Below are 27,760 nucleotides of genomic sequence, written 5' to 3'. Positions count from 1 at the left end.
AGCATGTCTTCATCTACATCTACATCTACATACATACTCCATAATCCACCATACTGTGCGTGGCGGAGGGTACCTCGTACCACAACTAGCATCTTCTCTCCCTGTTCCACTCCCAATCAAAACGAGGGAAACATGACTGCCTATATGCCTCCGTACGAGCCCTAATCTCTCTTATCTTATCTTTGTGGTCTTTCCGCGAAATATAAGTTGGCGGCAGTAAAATTGTACTGCAATCAGCCTCAAATGCTGGTTCTCTAAATTTCCTCAGTAGCGATTCACGAAAAGAACGCCTCCTTTCCTCCAGAGACTCCCACCCGAGTTCCTGAAGCATTTCCGTAACACTCGCGTGATGATCAGACCTACCAGTAACAAATCTAGCAACCCGCCTCTGAATTGCCTCTATGTCCTCCCTCAATCCGACCTGATAAGGATTCCAAACGCTCGAGCAGTACTCTAGAATTGGTCGTATTAGTGTTTTATAAGCGGTCTCCTTTACAGATGAGCCACATCTTCCCAAAATTCTACCAATGAACCGAAGACGACTATCCGCCTTCCCCACAACTGCCATTACATGCTAGTCCCACTTAATATCGCTCTGCAATGTTACGCCCAAATATTTAATCGACGTGACTCTGTCAAGCGCTAACTTCTAACGGAGTATTCAAACATTACGGGATTCTTTTTCTTATTCATTTGCATTAATTTACATTTATCTATTTTTAGAGTTAGCTGCCATTCTTTACACCAATCACAAATCCTGTCCAAGTCATCTTGTATCCTCCTACAGTCGCTCAACGACGACACCTTCCCGTACACCACAGCATAATCAGCAAACAGCCGCACATTGCTATCCACCCTACCCAAAAGATCATATACGTAGATAGAAAACAACAGCGGACTTACCACACTTCCCTGGGGCACTCCAGATGATACCCTCACCTCCGATGAACACTCACCATCGAGGACAACGTACTGGGTTCTATTACTTAAGAAGTCTTCGAGCCACTCACATATTTGGGGACCAATCCCATATGCTCGTATCTTAGTTAAGAGTCTGTAGTTAAATTCTTTCCAGAAGTCAAGGAATATGGGATCCGTCTGATACCCTTCATCTACGGTTCGCAAGATATCATGTGAAAAAAGGGCGAGTTGCGTTTCGCAGGAGCGATGCTTTCTAAAGCCGTGCTGATGCATGGACAGCAACTTCTCTGTCTCAAGGAAATTCATTATATTCGAACTGAGTATATGCTCGAGAATCCTGCAACATGATCCTTGTCTCAGATGCCGACAGTCTACCTGGTGAGCCACAACACCTAAGAACGATATTCCAACAGAATGGCTATTCCAATAGACAGATACACCATGCATTCCTTTCTAAGCAAATTCAATGCAGGGATGCAAATGAAGATGCGGAGGCACCTATTGCAGCGGCGATCTTACTCCATTTTGGCGGCATGTCTTCAAGAATAGAAACAGTCCTCAAAAGACACATCAAGAGTGTTTTTCGGACACCAGCAAAATTGAGGACTTCATTGTGTTCGGTCAAATTCGATCTTGGCCTTAGGAAACGTGGAAACGTGGCGTGTGTAAAATCCCATGCCAATGTGGATAATCTTATATTGGGCAGACATGCCGAACCGTGCAAGAATGTTGTGGCTAACACCATTGTCACACACGTCTGGGGCAACCTAATAAATCAGCTGTAGCGGAGCATTGCCTGAACACGGGGTATCGTATGTTTTACGAAAGGACTGAAATTTTATCCCCAGCGTCACCTTTCTGGGACTGTGTTTTTAAGGAGGCCATACATACCCGTAAGGCGAACAATCTTATCAACAGCGATGCAGGTTTTCAATTAAGTGCCGCCTGGAATCCAGCACTGGCTGCCCTTAAATCAAAAGAAGGAAAACAAAAACTTCCGATTCATGACTCGATGCAACACACTGGTGAGATTTAATTCAGCTTTTAGCCACAGGAGCACGCGACAGCACAATCATTGCCCACAGCGCACGAGCGGAAGGCCTTACTGCGGCTTCCAGCAGAGGGCACCAGAAGCGCCGCTTTCCTCCAACTGTGAGCGTCTTACTGCGCAACGCCTATTGCCTGCTCATGTCCTGAAAAATTTCGACGCCACTGCTTGCTTATCGTTCACGTGTGTCGTTTCTGTCATCTATGTTCGTGTATCAGTGCTGGACGTTTTTCATTTCGCTACGCCTCTGAACGGCTCCATGTGTTTTACTTTGTGCGTCTACTGTTTGTTATCCATCGTTTTGTTTGTGCTTTTCTATGTCTTCATCTATAGTAATTGTAATGTCTGTGGCCGACGAGCGGCGTAGTTTTGCCGCTGCCAGCCTACCTTGCATAAGGTATTAAACTGACAATAAAGAAAAAAAAAAACTTCCTTATCACCAGTCGCGTCTTGCAGCAGTGACTGCAGCAGTTTTCTCCTCCCGAAAATGTACAGCAGTTGCATCGATGAAATGCTGTGTGATTTACGCAATACCATCCGGCGGCAAACCCGAGAAGTGTATTTGCAACGGGTCTGTCGGGAAAGCCTGAAAAGTCACAAAAATAAATCCGATTAGTTGAACGTAACTTCCTAGCATGCTTTATAACTGTGTTTTTACTCCAAGATACTGTCGTTTGAAATATCATCTCCAGCACTTTACGAGTAGTACGTGGTGATTTCGGGACTTCAGTTTGGTCTAAAAGACAACAAGGGAACATTTTCCTCCACAAAATCAATCATCATACTATCCTGTAAAATATAACATTTCTCTAAGTGATCAAATCAGCTCAAGTCTGATATTAACGAGAGTGCTGATGTTTTCATTAACAACACGCATTCGAGAATAACTAACAATAACAACAGGCATTCCAGGAATGGCTGGACATCAGATATAAAAGCGGCTCTCTGTAGTATTAAACAGGAACAAAAACACGATGACTTTTGTACTTAGAAAAGATAAAAAATGTGAGTCACAGTTTTATGAACTCCGTTAGTTATTAATAAATATTTGTAAGAGCTTGATAAGATCTGTAATTCTTATAAATTTTTTATATGCTGATTTATATAGGACAACAGATTAACATCGCAAATAACTTCTAGCAAAACCTCCGTGATGTGAGTATATTCTTGTTTACAATAAAGTAGTTCGGTGTACACGAGTATCAATAATGCATCTTGCTTCTACCTATACCTGCACAATGCCTTTTAAAAATTTGTTCATATACTCCATTTAGTGGCAAACTAAGGTTGCCTGTTTTGTTGAACTAAAATGTTTTATATTTTTCATGTACGGTCATCAGAACCAAGTCCGAGGACCTTCTCTTTTTTTTAACGCAGTTCGAACACTCAAAGCCGGCCGAAGTGGCCGAGCGGTTATAGGCCCTACAGTCTGGAATCGCGCGACCGCTACGGTCGCAGGTTCGACTCCTGCCTCGGGCATGAATGTGTGTGATGTCCTTAGGTTAGTTAGGTTTAAGTAGTTCTAAGTTCTAGGGGACTGATGATCTCAGAAGTTAAGTCATATAGTGCTCAGAGCCAGTAGAACCATTTTTTTAACACTCAAAAGGAGAAAAAGTTACATTTCTTGACAATTTTCTGTGAAAGGTTTTTCAATAACAGACTGAAAGAAAATATAGAGTTCAGTGGACACTTCAGGTTAATTTATAACACACCAAATCGAACTTCTTTGAACATATCTGAAGTTATTTATTCACCAAAAGGCAGGAGTCACACAGTTATTAAATACATAGACATCACGAACATTTTATCAAATTTCCAGAAATCGGAAAAGGCCTTCAATCAGTCATTAAACTATATTTGACTCTTCAATGGTCATTCAATTCATTCATAGTAATACTGATAATTATAGATGACCAAAGAAAAACCGAACTAGGTTGAACTCACTTTCCAACTAGTTTCATTCTCACAGAACTTACAATCACACATCCAGGACAATAATTTAAGCACCATCGAATAGTGGCACAAACAGAGTACTGAACATAAAATTGATTATTAACATATCATAACTATACATTAGAATGCTAATAAAGCAGAGATCTTTATAATGAGTTACAGAAAGCAATAGACATCTGCATTCCATTAGTAATGGATTGCATTCCATTTAAAGCTATAAGATATACATCTGTCAGCAGGGTCGGCTTATCTCTTGAATGGCGGCAGGTACGAGCCAGATGGGCCACCTCCACCAGCTCCTCCACCAAATCCTCCAGCGCCGGCGCCGCCAAACCCTCCTGCACCTCCAGCTCCTCCGTATCCACCACGTCCTCCGCCGAAACCTCCGGCTCCACCTCCTAGACCTCCAGCTCCACCTCCAAACCCTCCAGCTCCTCCACCGAACCCTCCAGCGCCACCTGCTCCGTATCTTCCAGCACCACCGTAGCCTCCGGCGCCGCCCGCACCTCCACCTCTGCCTCCTCCAAGTCCGCCAGCTCCACCAAAACTTCCAGCTCCTCCTCCGAGACCTCCAGCTCCAGCGCCGTAGCCTCCAGCTCCACCGAGACCGCCAGCTCCACCGCCAAATCCTCTGCCTCCTCCGAGACCACCAGCTCCACCTCCGTATCCTCCAGCTCCGCCTCCTATACCACCAGCTCCGCCACCAAAGCCTCCAGCTCCTCCGAGACCACCAGCTCCACCACCGTATCCTCCAGCTCCACCACCGTATCCTCCGGCTCCTCCGAGACCGCCAGCTCCTCCACCGTATCCACCGGCACCACCGGCACCAGCACCGTACCTCCCGGCGCCACCACCGAATCCACCGGCGCCGCCGCCGGATGGGTACCTAGGCTCTCCCTGGTACTGAACGTCTGCGTTGAAACCAGTGGCATCACTGGCTGCGTAACGTACGAGCTGATTGCGGCCGTCGGGAAGTTGGACTTGGTACTGGCCCTGTACACTTCCACTTCCGTCACCAGCTTCCTGCCGTCCGAAACTCGTTCCCGTGTAAGCGTCGTTCACGGAGTACTGGAAGTTGTACGGTGTTGGCTGTGGACAGACGGATAAGATTGTATGATCTAAGGCTTCTCTATGTATTACATATCTGAGTGCCCATCGAGATGAAATGACGGAATGATTCAACAACAGAGAACGTCGAATCAAAACACCTTTCAGCCGTCTTAATTTCCAATTGTCATTTTGTTGAACGGCCAGTTTTGGTGATACATTACCCCTTCTTCAGGTCCCCTGATCGACGTGTGGGAAGATTCCCACCTTTGGTCCAGTAAAAATAGGGGCCACCATTCAACGACTGGTATCCATTGGTCTCTAATTGACACAGCGATCCCTTCGATCTTCACTTGGTGACTGTTAACAGGCGGCTGAAAGGTGTTTTGATTCGGCACTCCATACTGAACAGCCAAGATCCCGCAGCTATCTATATAAAGATGGACGTACAGAGACTTGACTGAACAATTTTCGGCCACTCTGTGATGAGTATATGAAGTGAAGTGACTACCGCAAACGTAATTATCTCTTTGGTGTATCAGACCGCCTGATAGCGACAGCATGTTGTGTTATCGAAATAATGTGCGGGTTCTATGACTTCATCTGGTTGAACACTCCAAAGCCACTCAGATTAATAGGTAACATTTCTGCTGTACTCTAATTACGCATTTTTATATTAAATGATGAAGTAAGTATTAAATGGAATCATTATAATACGTATATAATGATTTATCGAACAGTTCAGTTTTTTATGGCCTCAACAGACTACAGAGTGATTCATTTGTGCTCTGTGAGTCGAGACCCATTACCACTAAATAAATTTCATGGTACTTCTTGATGATTGAATCAATTTTGCTACTTCCGTCTTTTCAAAACTTTTAAAACGCATATTTCTTACTTCATCCTTTACTTACGCACAGACAACGCATTTCGGCACATGAGTGTTATCAACTGATTCAAAATCAAAATTCGATTTACACTTCAAAGCTCAGATTTTTGAAGCGCTAGATATGGTCACGCTCGAAAATGGCCGACATTGCACAAATAACAGGTGAAATAAAGGAACATCCAGTTTCAAAATTTTTAAACATGCGAAAGTGAAACAATAATTTTACCCTTCAAACAACTTACTACGGCTGTGGAACCATGCAAAAGAAGGGAATGAAATTCTAGGATAAATTAAACGTTCGCTTAAGCTGTTAATAGTAATGCGAATGTACTGCTAATCTGACGACACTTTATTCGTTTTATGAAGAGCAAACGACATTTTGCTTTCTGGACAGCCTTGGCTTTTGTCCATTGAAAAATTACCCCCCGATCCCTCCTACAGCTTAATTACAGTGAACATTCGAACATGTGTGCCCTCTTTGTTCATGGTCCAAAACACAACATATCTACTGTTTATTGACGCAAACGATGAATACCTGCTTCTCTGACTGAGAAGTTCCCACATTTTTTATAGGACATATCTGTAGTGCAATTGGAAAAAGACCAGATGAACTAAATTTCAGGAAGTTTGGCGAACTTATGCTGGTCTCATTCCGTGTGTAACGGACTAGACCACCATCACATTGTCAACGAAGTTCACCAGTATACGTAGTACGATGTAAACTACTGCTAAAGTGTGAGGTATAGAAAGGAAGCAGAACTGATGTTCGCGTTAGTTTAATGTATTGTCCTTCTTCAGATTAAAAAACACAGCGTTACTGTTGTCCATCCACGTCTAACCAAAACTACTTTCTATCAAGTACCCGTAATTATGCCACGTAATAATTCTAGTCAGATGAAATAAACTGGAGTAACTGTAATACATCCAACATCTGAACAACTAAGTAGGACTTCACCCCTTTTGAAGAATGAATTCGATGTAAAACTATTACAGATTATCGTGACGACGTGTTACTGTAACTGATATCTTGGCAGCCACGTGAACGCAGCGGATACCAAAGATCACTTTAGGAATTCGGGGACGATTTCTGTACGAATTAAGCTGCAGCAAAGAGGTGACAGAACGTCAATGAAATTTCCATGTTATATATAACTTTACAGATCACATGATGTGAAACGTGGTAACTGCAGCTCAGAAATCAACTCGTATATTCAAAGACTTCGGAGATATGCTCCCTCCTGAAGTGGGAGAGCGTGTAAGTCCCACATGTTGATGATCGTACTGTTCGTTGAATGCTACTGATGGATCACCCTTGTTAACGGCGGAAGACATCTACAAGTTGAAAAGAGCGATGTAATCTGAAAGGTCCTTAAATGACCACATTATTGGTTCGATAAAATATAGCACTGTGGACTTATTACTCTCCATGTGGACTCCGTGCTACTCAGTAATTAACTGTAGCATTACTTCGTCTAGCATCAGGAGACTTGCGAGAGAGGCCGCAGCTCGTGGTCGTGCGGTAGCGTTCTCGCTTCCCACGCCCGGGTTCCCGGATTCGATTCCCGGCGGGGTCAGGGATTTTCTCTGCCTCGTGATGCCTGGGTGTTGTGTGATGTCCTTAGGTTAGTTAGGTTTAAGTAGTTCTAAGTTCTAGGGGACTGATGACCATAGCTGTTAAGTCCCATAGTGCTCAGAGCCATTTGAACCAATTTTGAACTTGCGAGAGATCCGTTTCTCCGACTCGACTTGCAACCTTCTTCCACATAATCAGAGGTTTTGTTTTCTCGTAGAAGAATGTTGAGCTGCACACTACTTTCTCGAGCGCTGTATTTACGCATGAGCATTCGCTAGAGTTACCTCAGTCCAACGTTACAAAAACGCGTCTGCGACTGAAGTGACGTCTACGAGCCTCGTTAGCGAACTCCTTTGCTGGAAAGCTTTGCGGAAGAGCAGTCACGTCAATTTAAGAACATTCCACATAAAATCGTCCTCTTGCGTGATGCGGGTCTACGGTGATAGAAAATATATGTGGCAGTTCTAGATCTTGCACTTTCAGTTCTAACACATAGGTACATGTTTAGAATACGCTCCTCAACGCATGTTCTAACTCTTAGTTCATACACAGAGCCCCCCACATGTATGCTCACTTTCTCTTTCTGTGTGTTTTTCTTAAAGACACAGTAAACATGAATTCTAGAGGCTGAGATATCGGCTTTTCGCAATGACAGTAAACATAGTAAGTGATAAATTATGACACGCCCATGACGGAGGACTATGAAAAAAGAAAAATTAACTTACAGCCTCGGCTCTTTATCACACTGCCAAAAATTTCAGTATACATTTTGTTAATAGGTTTATTTACATGTTATGCTAGTCGTGCGTATATCAGTTAATTAAACTCTGTCTCTTAAAGGCACTGAACGAGTTACGACTGAGCTGCAATAAATTTCGTGTCATCTTAGTCATTCGCTCCGTTGTCAGTATACGAATCTCAAAGTTTAGAATGAAGGAAAAACTGTCTTTCGTCAACATTACAGAGAGGTGTCAACTATGGTACTTAAAAAAAAGTAAGATTCTGTTCAATACTGTAGACTACGATTAAAAGGTGTGAGAGTGTATAAATGTTTTATTAACATAATGCACGTTAGACAGGTAACATAATGCTACCTAAATCCATTCTGATAATCACTGAAAAGTGCATGACACTGAATTTTACTTTCTGTTTAGCGTGTCGTTAATAATACTCCCTTTTACATGTACCGATCAAGCACGGAAAATCTCAGTGCAGTAATGCTATTGTTACTGTTGTTAGATTCTGTGATACATTTCGCTGTTGTTTTCGGCCTGTTCCAGCTATAAGCAGTGAAGGAGTGTCTGATCTATCTCGGCTGCTTGACGAAAAGAAGGAAGATCAGGCTTTGATTGGCCCGTCGATGTAGACGTCCTTAGAGACTAACCACAAGCTTGGAGTCAGGGAATGTTGGGGAAAGAAATCGGGCGTCTCTCTTTCGAAAGAGCTGTGGCGACATTTGCCTTAGCACCTTAGGGCAACTATAGAAAATTTAAATTTCTATAAGCAGACAATGATTTGAACTGACGTCCTCCACACCTAAGACTTGTACTCGGAGATTAAACTTATTATTCACAGTGAAGCTAGTGGCTGTTTGAAACGCAAAACACTGTTACAGCGGTCGTACCAGCTGCCTTCGAGCTGACTTGCTTCGACTTCTCCCTGCAACCACTCCTCCAGAAAAAATTACGCTCGGGATTGTCGTTCCTTTCTACGTTTGTTAACACCTTTCTGGAGCTCTGTGCTCCACGTCGATGTCATTTCACGACGAGAACTTACTTGTCCCAAGTCTCCACCACCGGCTCCGCCTCCGTAACCGCCGCCTCCGTAGCCGCCGCCTCCGTATCCACCAGCTCCGCCACCACCGTAGCCGCCGAGAGCACCGCCCCCAGGAGCGCCGCCCCCGAAGGCGCCGCCGCCCCCAGGGCCCCCAAAGCCGCCGGCGCCGGGTCCTCCGAAGCCTCCTGCTCCACCCCCGGGCGCGCCGTACTGGTAGCCGCCGCCGCCGCCGCCGCCCCCGGCGCCACCTCCGCCCAGCAATCCTCCGTGGACGCGCTCATGGGCCAGCGCCGACAGCAGGCAAAACACTCCCAACAGCTGGAACAACGACGCGGACGCCCTTCAGAGTGAAGCTCGCTTCGTGATATGTCACTCTTACACGGGATGCTTCTGGGGCGATCTGGATAGATCCGATACCACTGCCACTATTATGTGTTTGATTTTCAATGAGCACAACGTCAGGAAGATGCCAGTTGATGACCTTACAGAAAATATTTCACTCCTCTTGCAACTTATTTAGAATTCGTACTTAAATTTTCATATCCGAGCGTAGAATCAAATATCTCCCTCCAGTCGCTTTCCACCTACATTCAAATGTCGATACCTACTTATCGTAGCAATACATGTAGAAAATGCAAACGTCTTTCAGCTGTTCTGCTGGTATTCGCGATACTTACTTCGCAACTGTTAAAGTACGAGGTCTTTTTTTCCAATCTCTGATCGGTGGCGAAATCAAAACCACGGTGAAAATCAGGTGAAGCTTTAAGCGGATGGTTTGCACAGTAGGTGTAGTACGCCTGTTTGTCAAATCACGTGGCACTTTTCAGTTCTGAGCGCACAACGAGCACATAAAGATGCCTAGAAAACAGTGTCTGCCGCCAACTCTGAAGTACTGCTGGGGAATTCCACCTGATTTCCTGTAGCCTCATAACGTAACTGTCATCTGTTTTCTTCTTCGTGACAATCCCGGCCGCACACTGCAGGGGCAACAAAGACGCTCCTGCATGGTTTTCGATGGGAAGTGTTTGATCACACTCCATACAGCACACACTTAACTCCTCCTGATTTTCATCTCTTCGGACACTTGAGCGGAACCGTTGGCAACGAGGACAGCATTATGGCATAAACAACGAGCTGCGGACCAGCATAGGACACTGGCGAAAATCACAGGCTGCCTTCTATTGTTAGGGTATTAGAAAGTTAGTACCACGCTATGGCAGATGCCTAAGTCCTAGCAGCCACTATGTAGAGAAGTAGCTGGAAGGTGTAGTTAAATGTTGCAAATAAAATATTTTTGATTTTCATTGTGGTTTCCATTTCGCACCCGATTGGTGGTAGATCAGCGTAGGACACTGGCGAAAATCACAGGCAACTGCTCTCTATTGTTAGGGTATTAGAAAGTTGGAACCACGCTATGACAGATGCCTAAGTCGTAGCGGCCACTATGTAGAGCAGTAGCTGGAAGGTGTAGTTAAAAGTTAAAAATAAAATATTTTTGATTTTCGTTGTGGTTTCCATTTCGCGACCGATTGGTGGTTGAAAAAAATAGCACTTTTATTTGCCCTTAATCGAAATCTGTCTATCTTGAGATAGTCCTATGATCTGACGATCGTTACGATAGCAATAAGGTCCCCTACGCCGTTTGGGGAGGGGGGATGGAGAGGGGGAGGCAACGATGGAGCGGATTCTTTATGTGTAGCCGAGGTCGATACCCTATGATGGAGGGGAACGTATGGGTAAGTGCTGACATCATGGACAGCCATCATCACATTTTGCTACATGACTTTATTCGGTTTGCTGCTTCTGTTTTCATTACTTCGTAGCTTCGGTTCCCCCTACGTTAAAAATTGGATCAAATTTCAAGTTGAAATGATGCTAACGACAATATGCATTCATGGCATAACTGTCCTCAGCGACAATTAGGAAGATCTACAGGACCTGTTGAACAAAATGAACAGTGCACTGAGCACATAATACTGTTTGAGAAGAGGCCAAAGAGACAAAAATATTGAGAATCGATAGAAATAAGATTGGCTACGAACTTAGTATCAAAATTGGGAACCTTGTAGAAAACGAAGTGACGTAGTTCTGCTACGTTGGAAGCAAAATAATTCTTGACCGTCTTCGAGAAGCGGGACTCATCACTGAAGACAATTCTATTCCAGTCAACGACATTCTGGAGGCACCCCGGACAGTGATGGGATACCAACCCGACTCTCGCCCGCCGTACGGCCCGACAACCAGAAATGGTGGTCTGGAATGTCATTTCTTTCCATAGAAGGGCCCCTTTTATTGTCATCAGCGACACCCTTACAGCGAAGCGGTACCTCGACGATATTCGACGCCCCGTTTTGTTATTCTTCATGCCAAGCCTTCCTGTACTCACATTTCAGGAAGACGATGCTCGCCTGCACACGCCGAGAATTTCTACTGTCTTTGTGCTTTCCAAATACTACCTTGGCTAGCAAGATCACCGGACCTCTCCCCAACCGCGAACGTTTGCAGCATTATGGGCAGAGCCCTCCAACCAGCTCGGGATTTTGACGATCTAAGGCGCCAATTGGACAGAATTTGGCGTGATGTCTCTCAAGGGGACATCCAAAAAGTCTGTTACGCAATACCAAGCCGGATAACTACTGGCATTAGGGTCAGAGGGGAACCAACGCGTACCTGCTGGCTTGGTGAATTTGTGAAGCTCTCCCTCTTGCTTAAATCATCAATTTTTTCCTGAAATTGCAATCATTTGTTTGTCTCCACATTTATATCATACTTACCGATTTCCGTCGAAATCGGATAATGCCTTCGTGGTGTCTTTTTTTAGCATAATTATTTCTGGAAGCCATGATAACAGTACAGGCAAGGAAATTCCAAAGGTGGTACATTCCCTCTCATTTCACAGAACGATTTTTTTGGTTGAAATTTAGAGGCTGGTATAGTGTGGTACTTACTCTCAGGCAAAACAAAGTATTTTTATGGTGCTAATTTTAGCATTTCAAGTGAAGCTAGCTCTGAAACTTGGAACCTATTTTTTACTGCATCTTCGAATCCGCCACATTTAACGTGTTGCGTAGAAGTCATGTTCGAAATGAAAGTATTATTTCTCTTGGTTTTAGCCAAAAATCTTTTCTGTTTATCGCTATTAGGATAGAAGAAGAAATATACAGAATTACGGACGTATATCATAAACGTCCGTTTGTTGTAGGTCCCTCGAGCCCGTTCTAAGCTTAGACATTATGACATCTTTGGCACAAAAGAGCCTTCATTCAAAAAATCAACACGAGTTTAAGTAACACGTCTCCGGTAAAACACAGACCTCATTTTTTTTATATACGCTATTTTTTATATGTAGACTTAAGTAAACAGCTACATTCCACTTTTTAATCTTACGAAAGGAGTTCAACATTCCACTTCAGTGTTTTATTATAGCCGAAATGCTATTGCACGGAATGTATTCACAAATGTACGATTGTTTGGGAGAATTTTTTGTTCTTAGCAGCAAGCATGGAACACCGTACTACGAATGCCCAACAGAGGCACCATTAACGTTCGACGTACACTAAGAAGGTAATAGCACTATTCTCAATAAACATATGCGATTTATTTTCTATAGCGTCAGCAGCAAACATATTGTTCGTGTCTAATGTTGTTGTCTGCAGGAATTTTTCATCACTGGATAATAAACAGCTGATGCAGTATTTTCGCCTGTTGTATTAAACATCAGCTTTCTTTAAATGTGGATTAATGCGGGATAGCACCCACAAGCAACAGGAAGACCCCAAGGTATCCGATCACAGGATTAGAACCTGTTACTTCGTTCAAAGAAGTGGAGGTAAGAGGACAAAACGATATGAAATGGACCAAAAACCACAAAATCAGCAGCAGAGCGAACAGTGCGAGGCATCTGTAAGGGAAACCACTTGCAAGAGTCCAGTGGGACATAGTCTAGAAATTTTAGAGTGCAGCTCTCATCAACTATGCCTCGCAGCAGTCGTCGAAGGAATTCAGATGCGTGCGGTTTTGCTAACAAAGATCCGTATAGAGCAAAAAAGTAAAAAGAGCAGAATGGAGACAATAAATGAGAATCTTTTGGAAAAAAGGCAACGTTTTCGCATCGAAAAGTTGTTGCCTGAATTAGGGTAATCATAATTTGTTATGGCTGTGGATAGATCTGCTGCTACCATCGCACAGCTCACGTAGGAGTCGTGAGGACAGGAGAGGATAGGACGCACACAGGCAGTTACCTCTCTCCCGTTTTCTCAAAACGAATAAAATAGGATGGACAATTGTCTTTATTAGTACGAATTAATTTTCCTCGGGCTCTTTCCAGTATCTTGGGAGCGTATACGTAGATATGAATGTTTACTTCATTTGGCAAAAGAGAAACGTCTAGAGCTTCAGAGCGAGCTAGATGGGAGTGTTGAACACGAAGCGATCCTCTGTGGAATTAAGGTTAGCGCTGTATTAAGGAAGCCAACACATGTGTTGTTTTTCGATTGTTTCAATATCCGTCTCGCCTTGCAGCCAACTAGTACCTCGGATCTGCAAAACATAAATCGTTAAAATAGGCGCTGTTGTAGGATATATATTTCACTGTTCACTAATAGATGACGCTCACTTCTCCCATATCTGAAGATAAATTAATGTTATGGCAACGGGGAAGATATATACCCATATTACAAACATTCCAAATACCAGCTAAACAAACTCCCATTATCTACACAGCGTTTAAAGTACGAGACAACGAAAAAAAAGACTATCTACTAATGGCTTCTTTCTTTCATTTGTTTCTATTCCGAATCATTCTACTGATTCTGCACACATGCTATTCTTCAAGTTGTTCCAGATATGTACTTATTATTACCACCGTTCCATTCCTCACCAGTTTTATCTTTTACTGGTGCTTCGAATGAGAACTACCTGCCCCGAGATACCTCACCAAATGCTCCATTAATCCAGCCCTATGGTAAGAAGCTGATATAGTACTGGAGTCCCTTATCTACTATATTATATCCCTACATACCTTACTTTCTCTTCTTTTGTGTCGGTTTTATCGTCTCTTACGACTCCTATATATAATCTAATTTTATATTTTAGACAGTATCGTTCACTCCGTCGTATTACAGGAACAAGTTACTCAACAGAAAACAAATAGTAAACTGTAACGAAGCGACTAAAAATCCTCTGTAATTTAATAAAGTGTCGAATTCAGCAATTTTAGGCATTACTCGAAGATTTTTTTTTATAGAACACATACAAAAAAGCAGTTAATGAGCAATGCCAAACCTAGATAGACGCTTAGCAGCAAACTAAAAGATAATTTTTCAAGGTTTCGACACACCCTAGCGCGAGTGTTTCGTGGATAAGTGCAAGTTTACAAAATCAGAAGCTGCGGAAATTTTCTATGGCCCTCAGACGAAATTTTATTCATTCATTTGACCGCAAGGCTATTCATTTGCACATTACAAATTCTGGTGTTTGGTTTTTAACGACCGATTAATCGTAGAATATTTATAGCAGTCGATGAATTTCAGCACTGGTAAAGGCTTTTTATATGTCTAAAATGCCAAGTATAACTATGGTTCCGATTTCACACCATCTTACAGTATTCCAAGAACAGACCATGGCACAACAAGCACATTGGAATTCAAACCACCCTTCGTGTTGGCGCAAGTCTTTCATTTTTTGTTGTTACTATTCAACGTGAAACATCTGACCAACACAAATGTGCTCGTCACACGAAAGTTATGAAGTGGCGAGAGTGCAACATCCTAAAATAGTACCTTCTCTTCGCAAAATAACGATATACGCCTGTTTCGTAAAATTCCTAATCCAACTTAAACATGTATGAAAATTTTACTTCGAGTATTTGTTTCTAGTGCAGCCATATACGGAAATGAAACATAGAAGATAATCGGTTCAAGCGATAAGACAATAAAAACTTCTTAACCCTACCCAGCCCAAATTTTATGTTGCATTAGAAAAATAAATATTATTTTGAACTGTAAACTTTTTTAGCAACACATTAAAGACATTTTCAATTTTTTGGAGAAGTGCAGTTTTTTTCTAATAGGTCCATACTGACGCAGTATTCATTATCCTGCTGGTGCTGCCATCTAGTGGTCTAGTCTACACACTAGAATTCAATGGTGCCACAAGAAACCAGTAGGCTTTCGTGGATATTGCAGAAATATCTAAAAACTGTAATGTGTCCAACTGGACCCACTGGGCTGCTAAGGGTTCAATGCGGTTTTACAGAAGAGTGTTGAAAATTTGAATGAAAACTGTAATATGTCCAACTGGACCTAATGGGCTGGTAAGGGTTAAATGTGGTTTTACTGAAGAGTGTTGAAAATTTAAATGAGTAGATCAAATAACTAATGAGAGAGTACTCTGTCGAAATGGAGAAATAAAGTGGGCGTCTGGGATTGTTGGCCCGGAGGCCCCAACTGGAGAAGTTCGGCCGCCAAGTAGAAGTCTTATTACAGTCGACGCTACATTGGGCGACTTGCGCGCTGGTGATGAGGGTGAAATGATGATGAGGATAACAGCACACACAGTCCAGGAGTGGAGAAACTCTCCAACCCGGACGAGAATCGAACCCGGGTCCGCTTGCAGGGGAGGCAAGCGCGTTGCCACCCAGATGAGCAAGTGAACTTCGAAATGCAGATAAAAGAAATTTATGGCATCACCTGGCTAGAGGAAGGGTTCGGTATTAGGACGCAGCCTGAGGCAGCAAGGAATCTTCTCTTCAACTCAGTAATGGTGGAAAGTGTCTGCGTGATTTTGTGTGCCGACAGACGGCGGCGGGCAGCAACAAGGTTAGAAATTATAGAGGGAGACGCTCGTTACTGTAAACAGGTTCAAATGTGTGTACTTTGCAGCAGTAGTTTTGCCAAGATGAAGAGACTTTCACTAGTGTGGAGAGCTGTTATCAAATCAGTCTTCGGATTGAAGACTACAACGCCGGCCGCTGACGCCGAGCGGTTCTAGGCGCTTCAGTCCGGAACCGCGCTGCTGCTACGGTCGTAGGTTCGAATCCTGCCTCGAGCATTGCTGTGTGTGATGTCCTTAGGTTACTTATGTTTAAGTAGTTCTAAGTCTGATGACCTCAGGTGTTAAGTCCCATAGTGCTTAGAGCCATTTGAGCCATTTTTTGAAGACCACAACTTCTATGAAAGTTAACTATGGAAATCTAAAACCGTAAGGGAACATTTCTTGGCTTCCACAGATAATATATTGTAGTTCAAGACAGAAGGGAATTATAAGACGCCCGATGGTAACTTTTAGTCTGAATTATATGAAGTTAATAATTATAAAGCTTAAACTAAGACAAAGTAATGCTGTATATGTAATTCAGATCCCGTTCAGCATTTCTTATCTCAATTTCTGTTTCGTTCTCACATGCGAATTCTATACTTCCGTTGGAAGAGTAACACTGGGCGGAATGAAAAGTGTACTGCAGGGCGTAATGTTGAACGTACCTTCAACAACGACATACTGGTGCGGCTGGAAATCAGATCACTGGATTCCAGGAGGGGTCTCGAGACCGGTGTTCACCGTATGGAGGCTGTGGATGAACTGATGGTTTCCGAGCCGTCCCGGTTGGCTTTTATAGTGAGCAGTCGCTGTCCAGTTTCCCGGATTGTACGAGACGGTTGTGGCCGGCAGAGCCATGAATCAGTCGGCTGGTGGGGGTGGCGGGGGTGGGGATCCGCCCGTCCCGTGTCCAGGCGGCGAGCTGGCGAAAGGCGAGCGAGCGAGCGGAGATCCGAGCAGAGGATGCCAGAGGTCGGCCGGCCGTCCAGGGGTTGCCTCACAGCAGCGAAAGTGATGCTCAGATCGCATCGAGGGGAAAAAACAAAGCTGAGGCAGTCGTCCGCCTGTGGGGCAGCCTTAGTAGACGGCCAGCAATTACCGGGTGGCCGGCCGAGGTCGCGGCCGTCCGCGGGGGCGACGGGGGCGGCGGCGGCGGCGCGCTGACCGCCGTGACGCGAGCACAGTGGCGCTCTTGTTCTCGCAGCAGCCGCGTTCCCACGCAGCTCCGGCTGACATCAAGGAGAACACGTATGTGTGTGTGTGTATGTGTGCTAGAGGTAGAGCTCCGCACAGTGGGCGTCCACCTCTCGACGAGCTGGTCTCAGCGTTAACACAGTCCGGCTTCGTTTCGCGATTTACAAAGGGAAATTTGCAATAAAAAGTGCACGTCAAGAAACGGAAAAACAATGCATTACAATACAGTAGTGCAGTGGTTCCCAACATTCCTGAGACGCTTACCCCGGAGTGTAATCCGATATTAGGTAGTCCCAACTCCCTTCCCCCACCATCATCAACATCAGCACCTAACTAAATTTTAGAATGAAAACTGTGGTGTCACAGCCTGACACCACACTTGCTAGGTGGTAGCATTTAAATCGGCCGCGGTCCGTGAGTATACGTCGGACCCGCGTCTCGCAACTATCAGTGATTGCAGACCGAGCGCCGCCACACGGCAGGTCTAGTCTAGAGAGACTCCCTAGTACTCGCCCCAGTTGGACAGCCGACTTTGCTAGCGATGGTTCACTGTCTACATACGCTCTCATTTGCAGAGACGACAGTTTAGCATAGCCTTCAGCTACGTCATTTGCTACGACCTAGCAAGGCGCCATATTCTTCAAGAATGTATTCTGAACTGATAATATTGTGAATCATGTACCGTCAGGAGCGACGTTCATCATTAATGGATTAAAGTTAAGTATGAAACTAATTACGTCCGCGTTCGGAATGCTCATTCCTTGTCATGTTCCAGACCTCACGTTAGTATAGTTCTTTCCTCCTCACGCCAGCCCGCGTGAGCTAAAACGCGTGCATTTCGGCCTCCCCTAGTAGCTCTTGAGCCAACACAACAAAAACGATTCTTTGGACATTTTTATTCTTAAAATGAAATAACATTGCTATCCTCAGTGCAAGTGAAGAAGAATTACAGGATCTGCTGAATGGAAAGGATAGTCAAAGGAGTGTAGAATATGGATTAAGAGTGCGTCGAAATAAGATCAAAGTAATGAGAAGTAGCAGAAATGGGAACAGAGAGAAACTTAACGTTAAAATTGGTGATCAGGAAGTAGATGAAGTTAAGCGACGGACGGAGCGAGGAGGACTTAAAAAGCAGACTACCATTGGCAAAAAAGGGCATTCCTGGCCAAGAGAAGTCTACTAGCATCAAACATAGACCCTGATTTGAGGAAGAAATTTCTGAGAATGTATTTTTGGAGCGCAGCGTTGAATGGTGATGAAACATGGACTGTGGGAGAATCAGAACAGAGGAGAATCGAAGCATTTGAGGTGTGGTACTCCTACAGGAGAATGTTGAAAATTAGGTGGACTGATAACGTACGGAATGAGGAGGTTCAGCGCAGACTCGGAAAGGAATACAGTAAAACTTCATTTATACGTTTTTCACTTATATCTTTTTCTCACTTATATGTTTTTTTTTTTCGTGTCCCGGCACAGTGTGCACACGTTATGATGCAGTGTTTCAGAGTAGGTTGCCGGGAAGTAGACTGGTAAGGCCGATATTAGACTATTATAAAATTTGATTGTGTAATAAAGTTAGACATTGGTCAAATTTTCTTTGATCAAATCTAGCGTCTCGCCTTAGATTTGGTCGAAGGAAGCGTACATCTTAAGTTTACTGCATGAAGAAATCAATCGCTTAGAGCGCTAGCATCGCTGCAGCTGTCTGACACACAGTGTTTATCAATATGACTCCCAAATTGACATGGTGCGTCGCATATACGGGGTGTAAATTTTAAGTTGACAAACCAGAATAACTCGAAAAATAAGCTTCACACGAAAAAATGTGTACAATCCAAAGTTGATTATTTTCGTGGTGGGAGATCTGCTGGTGTTAAAATTAGCCCGCCACACCGCCTCACCTCCGAGGGGCTGGTGGGCTAATTCTAGCACCAGCGGGATTCTACACATTTTTTCGTTTGAAGCTTATTTTTCAATTTATTCTGGTTTTTAGCCTAAAATTTACTCCCTGTATAACGAAATTCATGGAAATATTCGAGGCAGATGAAGCACTGTGTAGCTTACGACATCCCGAATACAAAAACTGAATAAAAAGTGAGGCTATAAAAAATTGCGGATGCCATTTGCCACGACGTACGACCAGGATATAACCCCCAGAATATAAAGGAGAAAATCTACAACTTCTGTGGAAATCAAAATTTTTCATAACTGCAGTACGTACTAAATTTATTTGCCTTCACATATTCCTCCTTCAGTGCGTTATAGATAACTTCAAACGTTTCTGAGATTATTTTCGCCAGTGTGTACTGCAACATTAGAGCTCTATACCGGTTCTGTAAACTAGAGTAGCTAGAAATCGCAGTATTATGGTAAGTCCGTCTTTTGCGGATTTAGCATTTCTGAGGAGAGTGTTTAGCTTCATAATATGAGGAGCCACTTTCTTGAGCACATATTGAAAAGTACTCTCGTCCATTCCCGAAATGGATTTTCATGCGACTTTACGGCCTCGACTTGCAGCTCCCGTAGAAAATTTTGCCAAGACCCATTGTTTTAAGAACATTGCCACGTTTCCCACAAAATACACTAGTAACAAGAAATCGTGGATTACGAAAAAAGTTTTCGAAAGCTGGCTACTAAGCGTCGATGCGAAAATGGGTGCAGCAGGCCGGAAGATTTTATAGTTCGTAGACAGGCGTGCGGCACATCCTCCCCTTACTTCCTATTTGAGAAATGTGACCGTGGAATTCTTTCCAGCGAATAGCACTAGTGAGCTCCAGCCACTTGACCTTGGAGCAAGACATAATTTCAAGTTGCATTATCGCAAAATGCTCGTGCAGCATGCCATGTGCTGTGTAAACATCGAAGAAAGGAAGAAATGAAAATAAACACTTTACAGGTAAGATTTTTACTTGCCGTTTATTTCGTGTTGTACTACCGGAGCCAAAGAACACTTCGAGAAATTATTGATGAATTTGTCTCTTCTGATAGGAAATGCACTACATTGCAGCTTGTGGCACAGAGTTTCAGACGATACCATTCGGAACTATTTCCAAAAAGCCGGATTTGGAAATGAAGTCTATGATCATGGTGAAAATGATCATACTGACGATATTTCACCTAATGATGAAGAATGGAACGACTTGAAGAGCAGGCATCATTTGAGGATTACGTGAACGTCGATGTAAAACTCGTCACTACAGATCCCATAACTATCGCTGAGATAGTTCAATGTGCATCGCGGGATCTGGACGAGGAAGAAACTGACGATGAGGATGATACAGAAGAGTCTCAGCATTCCTCCGTGACGTTTAACGATGCAGTAAATACGTTAGAAATAATTAAACAATTTGTGACGCGCCACAATGTTTCTGACGAAATAATGACAGAGTTATCCCGTTTTGAGGGTACAGTGTACGCTATTGCCGCGTCAAAGAAAAAACAACCAAAAATTACGGACCTTTTTACGAAATGACGTTTTCTTCTGTGTAGAGGTTTACATTTTTCTTTATATCTTTGTTAAGTATGGTACCTAGTAAACCTATATAACGATTTGTAGAATGTAAATTTTTATTTACTGGATTTCTCGTTTGTGTTTAACCAATTAATTTGATGGTATGGTGCTACATTTCATATATGCGTACTTCACAATTATACATTTTCTTCTGTAGTCCTTTGAAAAATGGATAAACGAAGTTTTACTGTATATGGAGTACACTGACAAGCAAAAGGGACAAGACGATAGAATATCTATTAAGACATCGGGGAATAACTCCCATGGTGCTAGACGGAGCAGTGGAGGGTAGGAACTGTAGAGGAAGACAGAGATTAGAATACATCAAGCAAATAATTGAGGAATTAGATTGTAAGTGTTTCTCTGAGATGAAAAGGTTGTCACAGGAGAGGATCTCATGGTGGGCCACATTAAACCAGCCGGAAGATTGATGACTCAATAAGAAAAATTCTCCATCTGCTACTTACGACGTTGCCATGTATATCTGAACTATCATCGTCGGCGCTGGTTTGTCGTCGAATCTGATGAGAACAACCCTCCTTCTGAGCAGTTCACAGGCGATCACTCTCTGGCTTACCTTCCCATTGATACCGAATCCTACTCCCGTAACACCATTCTCGTCAACTGTTGATATCACCCTATATCTGTCTGACCAGAAATCCTTATCTTCTTTCCACTTCACTTCACTAACTCCCACTATATCTAGAGAGAGTGTCCCTTTGCATTTCCCTTTTCAGTTTTGCTAGCTTCCTACCAAGTTCAAATTTCTGAGGAAAAAAAAAGATATGAAATAATTGTGTGGCATTAATTTCCGTGAGTCCCCACCTGGGGAAATTCGGCTGCCGAGTTCCAAGCCTTTTCAGCTGGCGCCACATTGGGCGACTTGTGTATCACTGATGATGAAAACAGGACATCAGGCAGTCCCCGAGCGGAGAAAATGTCCGACCAGTCCGGTATCTGAACACATTGACCACTTTCTTTTTACGGAAATGTGCTGTCATTTACTAACAAATAAATATTTCGGATTTTAATATTCGGCAAACTGTATACTTATGTTGCTTATTATACACTTCAAAACTCTACCAAAGTATAGTTCATAAAATAAGCAATATTCCGTATCAGACAAATCGGAGTTGGAGATTTGGGGGGAACTTCTCCAATTACACTGAACGCTGGCAGACGCCTTTTCTGGCACCTGTGGCGTCCATCTTTCTTTTGCCTAGTCCAGATCGTAGCCGGTTTCCTACATCTCCATTTATTATTGTGCTCCCAACTGCAGTTTTCCATGCGTAACATTACATAATCTGCCAACGGTTGCCATGCATTCTTGAGCAAGAGACTTCTCGTTTTGAAGGCAATTGTATAATTACTCTGTCACCTCTTTTTCGTAAAACTGTTGCATATGTTCCAGTAGCATGAAAGACAAATCCACCCAAAGCAGGGTATTTCTCCACAAAGTGAAACTGTGTACCAACTTACAGTGCACCATTGGGAAAGGCATCTCCTTCGAACTGCAGTCCTTGGTGTATCTGATGATGTTTCTATCAGCCTACATTTTTTCTTGTTTTCTATAGCAAGGATGTGTCTATGGTTATAGCTACCATCATCAAGATCAATGTGTGCTGTTCTGGAACCATCTACCAAAATCTGGAACGCTCTTTTTGAAACAGAGGTGGCCCTGAGAGAGGGCCTACCCTTTTCCAACCAATCCAGTGATATTTGTGTTTAATTCCTCCGCTGATACCCTTTGCAACAAGGCGATCTGTAACGTAATCACATCCACCCAAATTTGTGACTCTGAGAGGTTTAACAGCATACTTTTTCTCATAATGAACTATCTGACGCCGACCGCTGTGACAGAGTGGTTCTAGGCGCTTCAGTCCGGAACCGTGCTACTGCTACGGTCACAGATTCGAATCCTGCCTCGGGCATGGATGTGTGTGATGTCCTTAGGTTAGTTAGGTTTAACTAGTTTTAAGTTCTAGGGGACTGATGACCTCAGATGTTAAGTCCCATAGTGCTCAGAGCCATTTCAACTATGTGACGGTATGATTTGCCTTTTATTTCTTATTCTGGACACTGGACACTGACATTTGATTTCCATCTTACGGCACATTTTCTTAAAGATTTTAGGAACTGATTTAGTCCGAATACTATGCTTTGTAAAGAGCGTCCAGAAAGTTTCTGAAACCACGACATTAGCGGGAAGTGGCAAAATAATTCTGTATAAAAATGCTTCCTTAAATGCCAGCCCCTAGTTCATAAAATAGTCTTTGCCAACATATAATTCATCCAAACACAATATTTCAGATCACTTAACGATACATAATGACCATTCTGCCAAGGGAGAGAAATTTTAAAATGACGGAAGATAAATTATATTTACTTTTTGTTCAGTAGGCGTTTTATTGAACCTGAGATTAAGGACTGAGAGACTATTGATACTGCTTATTTCAAAAAGCAATTTTTTACTTCAATTCTCGGTTCGCAATGACTGCTAATTACATCTCCTTCTTAGAAAAGAAAAGCTAATTATCCGCATTCAGGGTAGACACTAGTTACAAAACATGCTTCAAAAATGTTCAAATTTGTGTGAAATCTTATGGGACTTAACTGCTAAGGTCATCAGCCCCTAAGCTTTACTTAACCTAAATTATCCTAAGGACAAACACACACACCCATGCCCAAGGGAGGACTCGAACCTCCGCCGGGACCAGCAGCACAGCCCATGACTGCAGCGCCTCAGACCGCTCGGCTAATCAAGGGCTACAAAACATTCTTCCTCCACAGCACGCTTCTTCTTAACAACACTTGTTTAATTCACATTTTTCACCCCGTTTAAACTTAACCAAGTTAAATGTTAGTACTATGCTTATTGTTCGTAAATCATTTGATTGTTGGACTCCTTACTTTTGAACTGATAGAAATTGTAAGACTTCAGGAAGTCAATTCCTAATACATAATCACTGGCATTAACAAAAATAATAATAATGAAAATACTAGTAATAATGATAATACAGTGTAGGCCGTACAGCAATGTTGTAGCCATTACATAGTTGTTGGTCTATTCTGCTATGAATTAGATGTTGCGAAATGCACAAATCTAAAAAAATTTTAAATGTGTGGTAAGTTGCTATGGGACCAAACTGCTGAAGTCTTCGGTCCCTAGGCTTACACACTACGTAATCTAACTTAAACTAACTTAAGCTAAGGACAACACACGAAGCCATGCCAGAGGGAGGACTCGAACCCCCGACGGGGGGAGCCGCGCAAACTGTGGCAAGGCGCTTAGACCACGCGGCTACCCGGAGGTGCGAAGTGTACAATAAAGCAAATTCTGGTCCATTCTGGGAACTATCTACGACTCGAAGACATTTTCATGAGATATATACGTCACATATGCTGAAGTGTCTCAATTTTACTGTCGTAGATGCACGGTACAAAGTACAAAATGGCTCTGAGCACTATGGGACTCAACTTCTGAGGACATTAGTCCCCTAGAACTTAGAACTACTTAAACCTAACTAACCTAAGGACATCACACACATCCATGCCCGAGGCAGGATTCGAACCTGCGACCGTAGCGGTCTCGCGGTTCCAGACTGCAGCGCCTAGAACCGCACGGCCACTTCGGCCGGCTACAAAGTACAAAGTATGTGTGTAGTGCACGTACTGTCTGAAGAATATGATGTTCATACATTCGATTCACAAGCTGTAACCACCACGACGTTGCGTCACAAGTCAAAGCTAGTATTTTTTTAAAATGTAATTATGACTAACTTATGTAATCAGTATTAGAGCCTTAGGGAATAGTGGTAATAGTAACGATCTTATAAAAATAATTTAGTCTTGTGACTGAAACACAAGCAAATGCTTTTGTATTTACCCTTCAAAAAATTTCATTTTATCCCTCAGGTGGGGAACCACTGCTGTAGTAAAACCTGGACGTCTCTACGTAATGAATTTCTAACACTAAATTATAATTAGGCAAACAAGAAATACTAGAGACAAATAAGACGCGAAGCTGCCTGGAAATTAAGCAATAGTAACGAAATATATTTAAATAGAGAACATTACTATAAACAAAAGGGAAAAGTTTGAAAATTTCTCCAATGTTTTGATAAATGATTTGTCTTAAAATAAGAAATAAAGCAGATTACAGAAGCATTTCACCCACCTCGGAATTATGCTTTGTAAGGAGGCCAGTGAGTGAAATTTTACCAGACAAATATCCTATAGTGCACTTTAAAATTCTAAAATCCTATGTTAAACATTGAACTTTAATTCTCAATCGGCACCTCATTTGCTGTACGTGATTTAGAGCATCATTGTAGCACGTCAAATGTTTCTCTAATCTGTTTTGCTTTTTAATTTCAGACAAATCGTCAGAAAACATGTCTGTCTTTTATTTTTAGTTTTTTTAATTTTCAAGTTTGCTTCAGAAATCGTAAAATGGAAAACTTTTGAATATCGATCGGTATTCCGTTATTGTTAAGGGTATGCAGATCAAGCGAAAGCGAAGATATTTCACTTCATCTTGCGACTGGATATTTTTTGACACTTCATTTATTCGTACATAGCTAGAGCAGTGTTCGTCAGATATTTCAATTTTTCTCTCAAATCGCTAACTAAGTTTATATTAATTACCCTTATAATTCTCAATCAATTACACTTTTTTTTCAAAACTACAACCGGTCGGAGTTGCCGTGCGGTTCTAGGCGCTACAGACTGGAGCCGAGCGACCGCTACGGTCGCAGGTTCGAATCCTGCCTCGGGCATGGATGTGTGTGGTGTCCTTAGGTTAGTTAGGTTTAAGTAGTTCTAAGTTCTAGGCGACTGATGACCTCAGAAGTTAAGTCGCATAGTGCTCAGAGCCATTTGAACCATTTTTCAAAACTAGATCTCACTCTGGTCAGTCTGAGACCCTCCTGTCAATTTATCTATCTTTCTTTGGCTGTGAAAATTCGGCTAAAAATCCATTGTGAAATTTTCCCACAAATCCCTAAATAATTTTTTCAAAGCCATTCTGTTTACTTTCAAACAATTTTTTTTCTTTTTTGCAAAATGAGACCTCACGCTGATCGATTTTAGACCTCATTTGCTGATTCACTACTCTTCATTTGGCTATAAAAATTCTGATAAAAATCCATCGTGTAATTTGTATGGGGTCCTGTTCTTGCTCCACTTAAACATTTTAATAGTGAGAAAAAGAAGGCTGGTTTTCGTTTGTTCGTTTATACATGATGAGTGACAGTACACTGAGAAAACAGATATTGAAGCATCTCTCGGAAAAACGTTAAGAATGGACTGAATCTGAGAAGTTAAGGCATTTAGATATGCACAAAATAAAAGTAAAAGAAGCAGCAGAAAGAGATATTTCCAGAAGGAAAGTGTTAAATCTAGATGTATCTGAATCCAGTAGCAGCCTGAGAACAATTATGAAATAAGAAAGAAAAAAATATGGTGGAAAGACTAAAGAATATTGGCGGCAAACAAAAAAGCAAGCCGCCCAAAACAGAATGAAAAAAATTACAGAAAATGTTGCAACATCACAAAGGGTGTAAAATAGACTACATATCTCAAAAAAGGGAAGGCTTAGGTTATTAAATATGACAAAGTCCTTACCAGGAAGGGGGAAGACTTAGAGATGATCCGAAGAAGAGCTGCTCGTTTTGTCAAGGAATCGTGTAGTAAGCACAAGATCGCCGCGGAGGGTCTTATCAGATTCCAGGAGTATACGCTACAACAGGAAGGTGATACGCTTTCCTACACCGTAAAGACCAAGAAACGTCAGGCAACATATTACTCCCCACCCCTCACTTCAACGGGAAAATCAGAGAAATTGGCCCTCTTAAGGAAACTTACCAACATTTCTAATTCCTTCCACGTACCATTCTCGAATGGAACAGGAAAGGGGGATATGGTAGTGTTAGCCCTTTTGTACCATAAGCTGAGTTGCGGAGTGTGGAAGTAGATGTGGATGTCCAAGAAATTACGGCCATACTCGAAGAACTGAATATGCTGAAATCACAGGTTATAGAACAATTACTATTTCCCCCCCACCCCCGCACCACACCGCCATGAACCATGGACCTTGTCGTCGGTGGGGAGGCTTGCATGCCTCAGCGATATAGATAGCCGTACCATAGGCGCAACCACAACGGAGGGGTATCTGTTGAGAGGCCAGACAAACGTGTGATTCCTGAAGAGGGCCAGCAGCCTTTTCAGTAGTTGCAGGGGCAACAGTCTTGTTGACTGACTGATCTGGCCTCGTAAAATCAACCGAAACAGCCTTGCTGTGCTGGTACTGCGAACGGCTGAAAGCAAGGGGAAACTACGGCCGTAATTTTACCCGAGGGCATGCACCTTTACTGTATGGTTAAATGATGATGGCGTCCTCTTGGGTAAAATATTCCGGAGGTAAAATAGTCCCCCATTCGGATCTCCAGGCGGGGACTACTCAGGAGGACGTCGTTATCAGGAGAAAGAAAACTGGCGTTCTACGGATCGGAGCGTGGAATGTCAGATCCCTTAATCGGGCAGGTAGGTTAGAAAATTAAAAAAGGAAAATGGATATATTAAAGTTAGATATAGTGGGAATTAGTGAAGTTCGGTGGCAGGAGGAACAAGACTTTTGGTCAGGTGAATACAGGGTTATAAATACAAAATAAAATAGGGGTAATGCAGGAGTAGGTTTAATAATGCATAAAAAAATAGGAGTGCGGATAAGATACTACAAACAGCATAGTGAACGCATTATTGTGGCCAAGATAGACACGAAGTCCACGCCTACTACAGTAGTACAAGTTTATATGCCAACTAGCTCTGCAGATGAAGAAATTGATCAAATGTATGATGAGATAAAAGAAATTGTTAAGGTAGTGAAGGGAGACGAAAATTTAACATTCATGGGTGACTGGAATTCGAGACTAGTAGGTGAATATGGATTGGGGCTAAGAAATGAAAGAGGAAGCCGCCTGGTAGAGTTTTGCACAGAGCATAACTTAATCAAAAAAATGGCTCTGAGCACTA

At 42.7% G+C, this 27,760-nt stretch overlaps 1 protein-coding gene and 1 pseudogene across 2 annotated transcripts; both read right to left on the bottom strand.

The window, feature by feature from the left end:
- Positions 1-3,691: 3,691 nt before the first annotated feature.
- LOC124615837 (glycine-rich cell wall structural protein-like) lies at positions 3,692-16,780 on the bottom strand. Of its 2 annotated transcripts, XM_047143990.1 has the most exons (4): positions 16,689-16,780; positions 9,208-9,525; positions 4,663-5,011; positions 3,692-4,602 (listed from the first exon to the last, which is right to left on the bottom strand). In XM_047143990.1, exons 1-4 carry the CDS (start codon positions 16,701-16,703, stop codon positions 4,169-4,171), a joined length of 1,116 nt encoding a protein of 371 aa, XP_046999946.1. In that variant the 5' UTR covers positions 16,704-16,780; the 3' UTR covers positions 3,692-4,168. The 2 variants fall into 2 exon arrangements, with proteins under 2 accessions (XP_046999946.1, XP_046999945.1); XM_047143989.1 differs by having other exon boundaries at positions 3,692-5,011.
- A 5,019-nt stretch (positions 16,781-21,799) lies between these two features.
- The window catches only part of LOC124616299, a 152,198-nt pseudogene continuing 146,237 nt past the window's right edge, over positions 21,800-27,760 (bottom strand).

The sequence above is a fragment of the Schistocerca americana genome, chromosome 5 (assembly GCF_021461395.2).
Source record: "Schistocerca americana isolate TAMUIC-IGC-003095 chromosome 5, iqSchAmer2.1, whole genome shotgun sequence".
In the NCBI taxonomy this organism is placed as follows: domain Eukaryota; kingdom Metazoa; phylum Arthropoda; class Insecta; order Orthoptera; family Acrididae; genus Schistocerca; species Schistocerca americana.
This window is presented reverse-complemented; position numbering and strand designations above follow the sequence as displayed.

Bases quoted from the DNA above. Each gene is read 5' to 3' on its own strand.
- LOC124615837 (XM_047143989.1), bottom strand. The intron at 5,012-9,207 runs GTAAGTTCTCGT...GTCTGTCCACAG, and splicing joins GTGGTGGAGACTTGGGACAA to CCAACACCGTACAACTTCCA.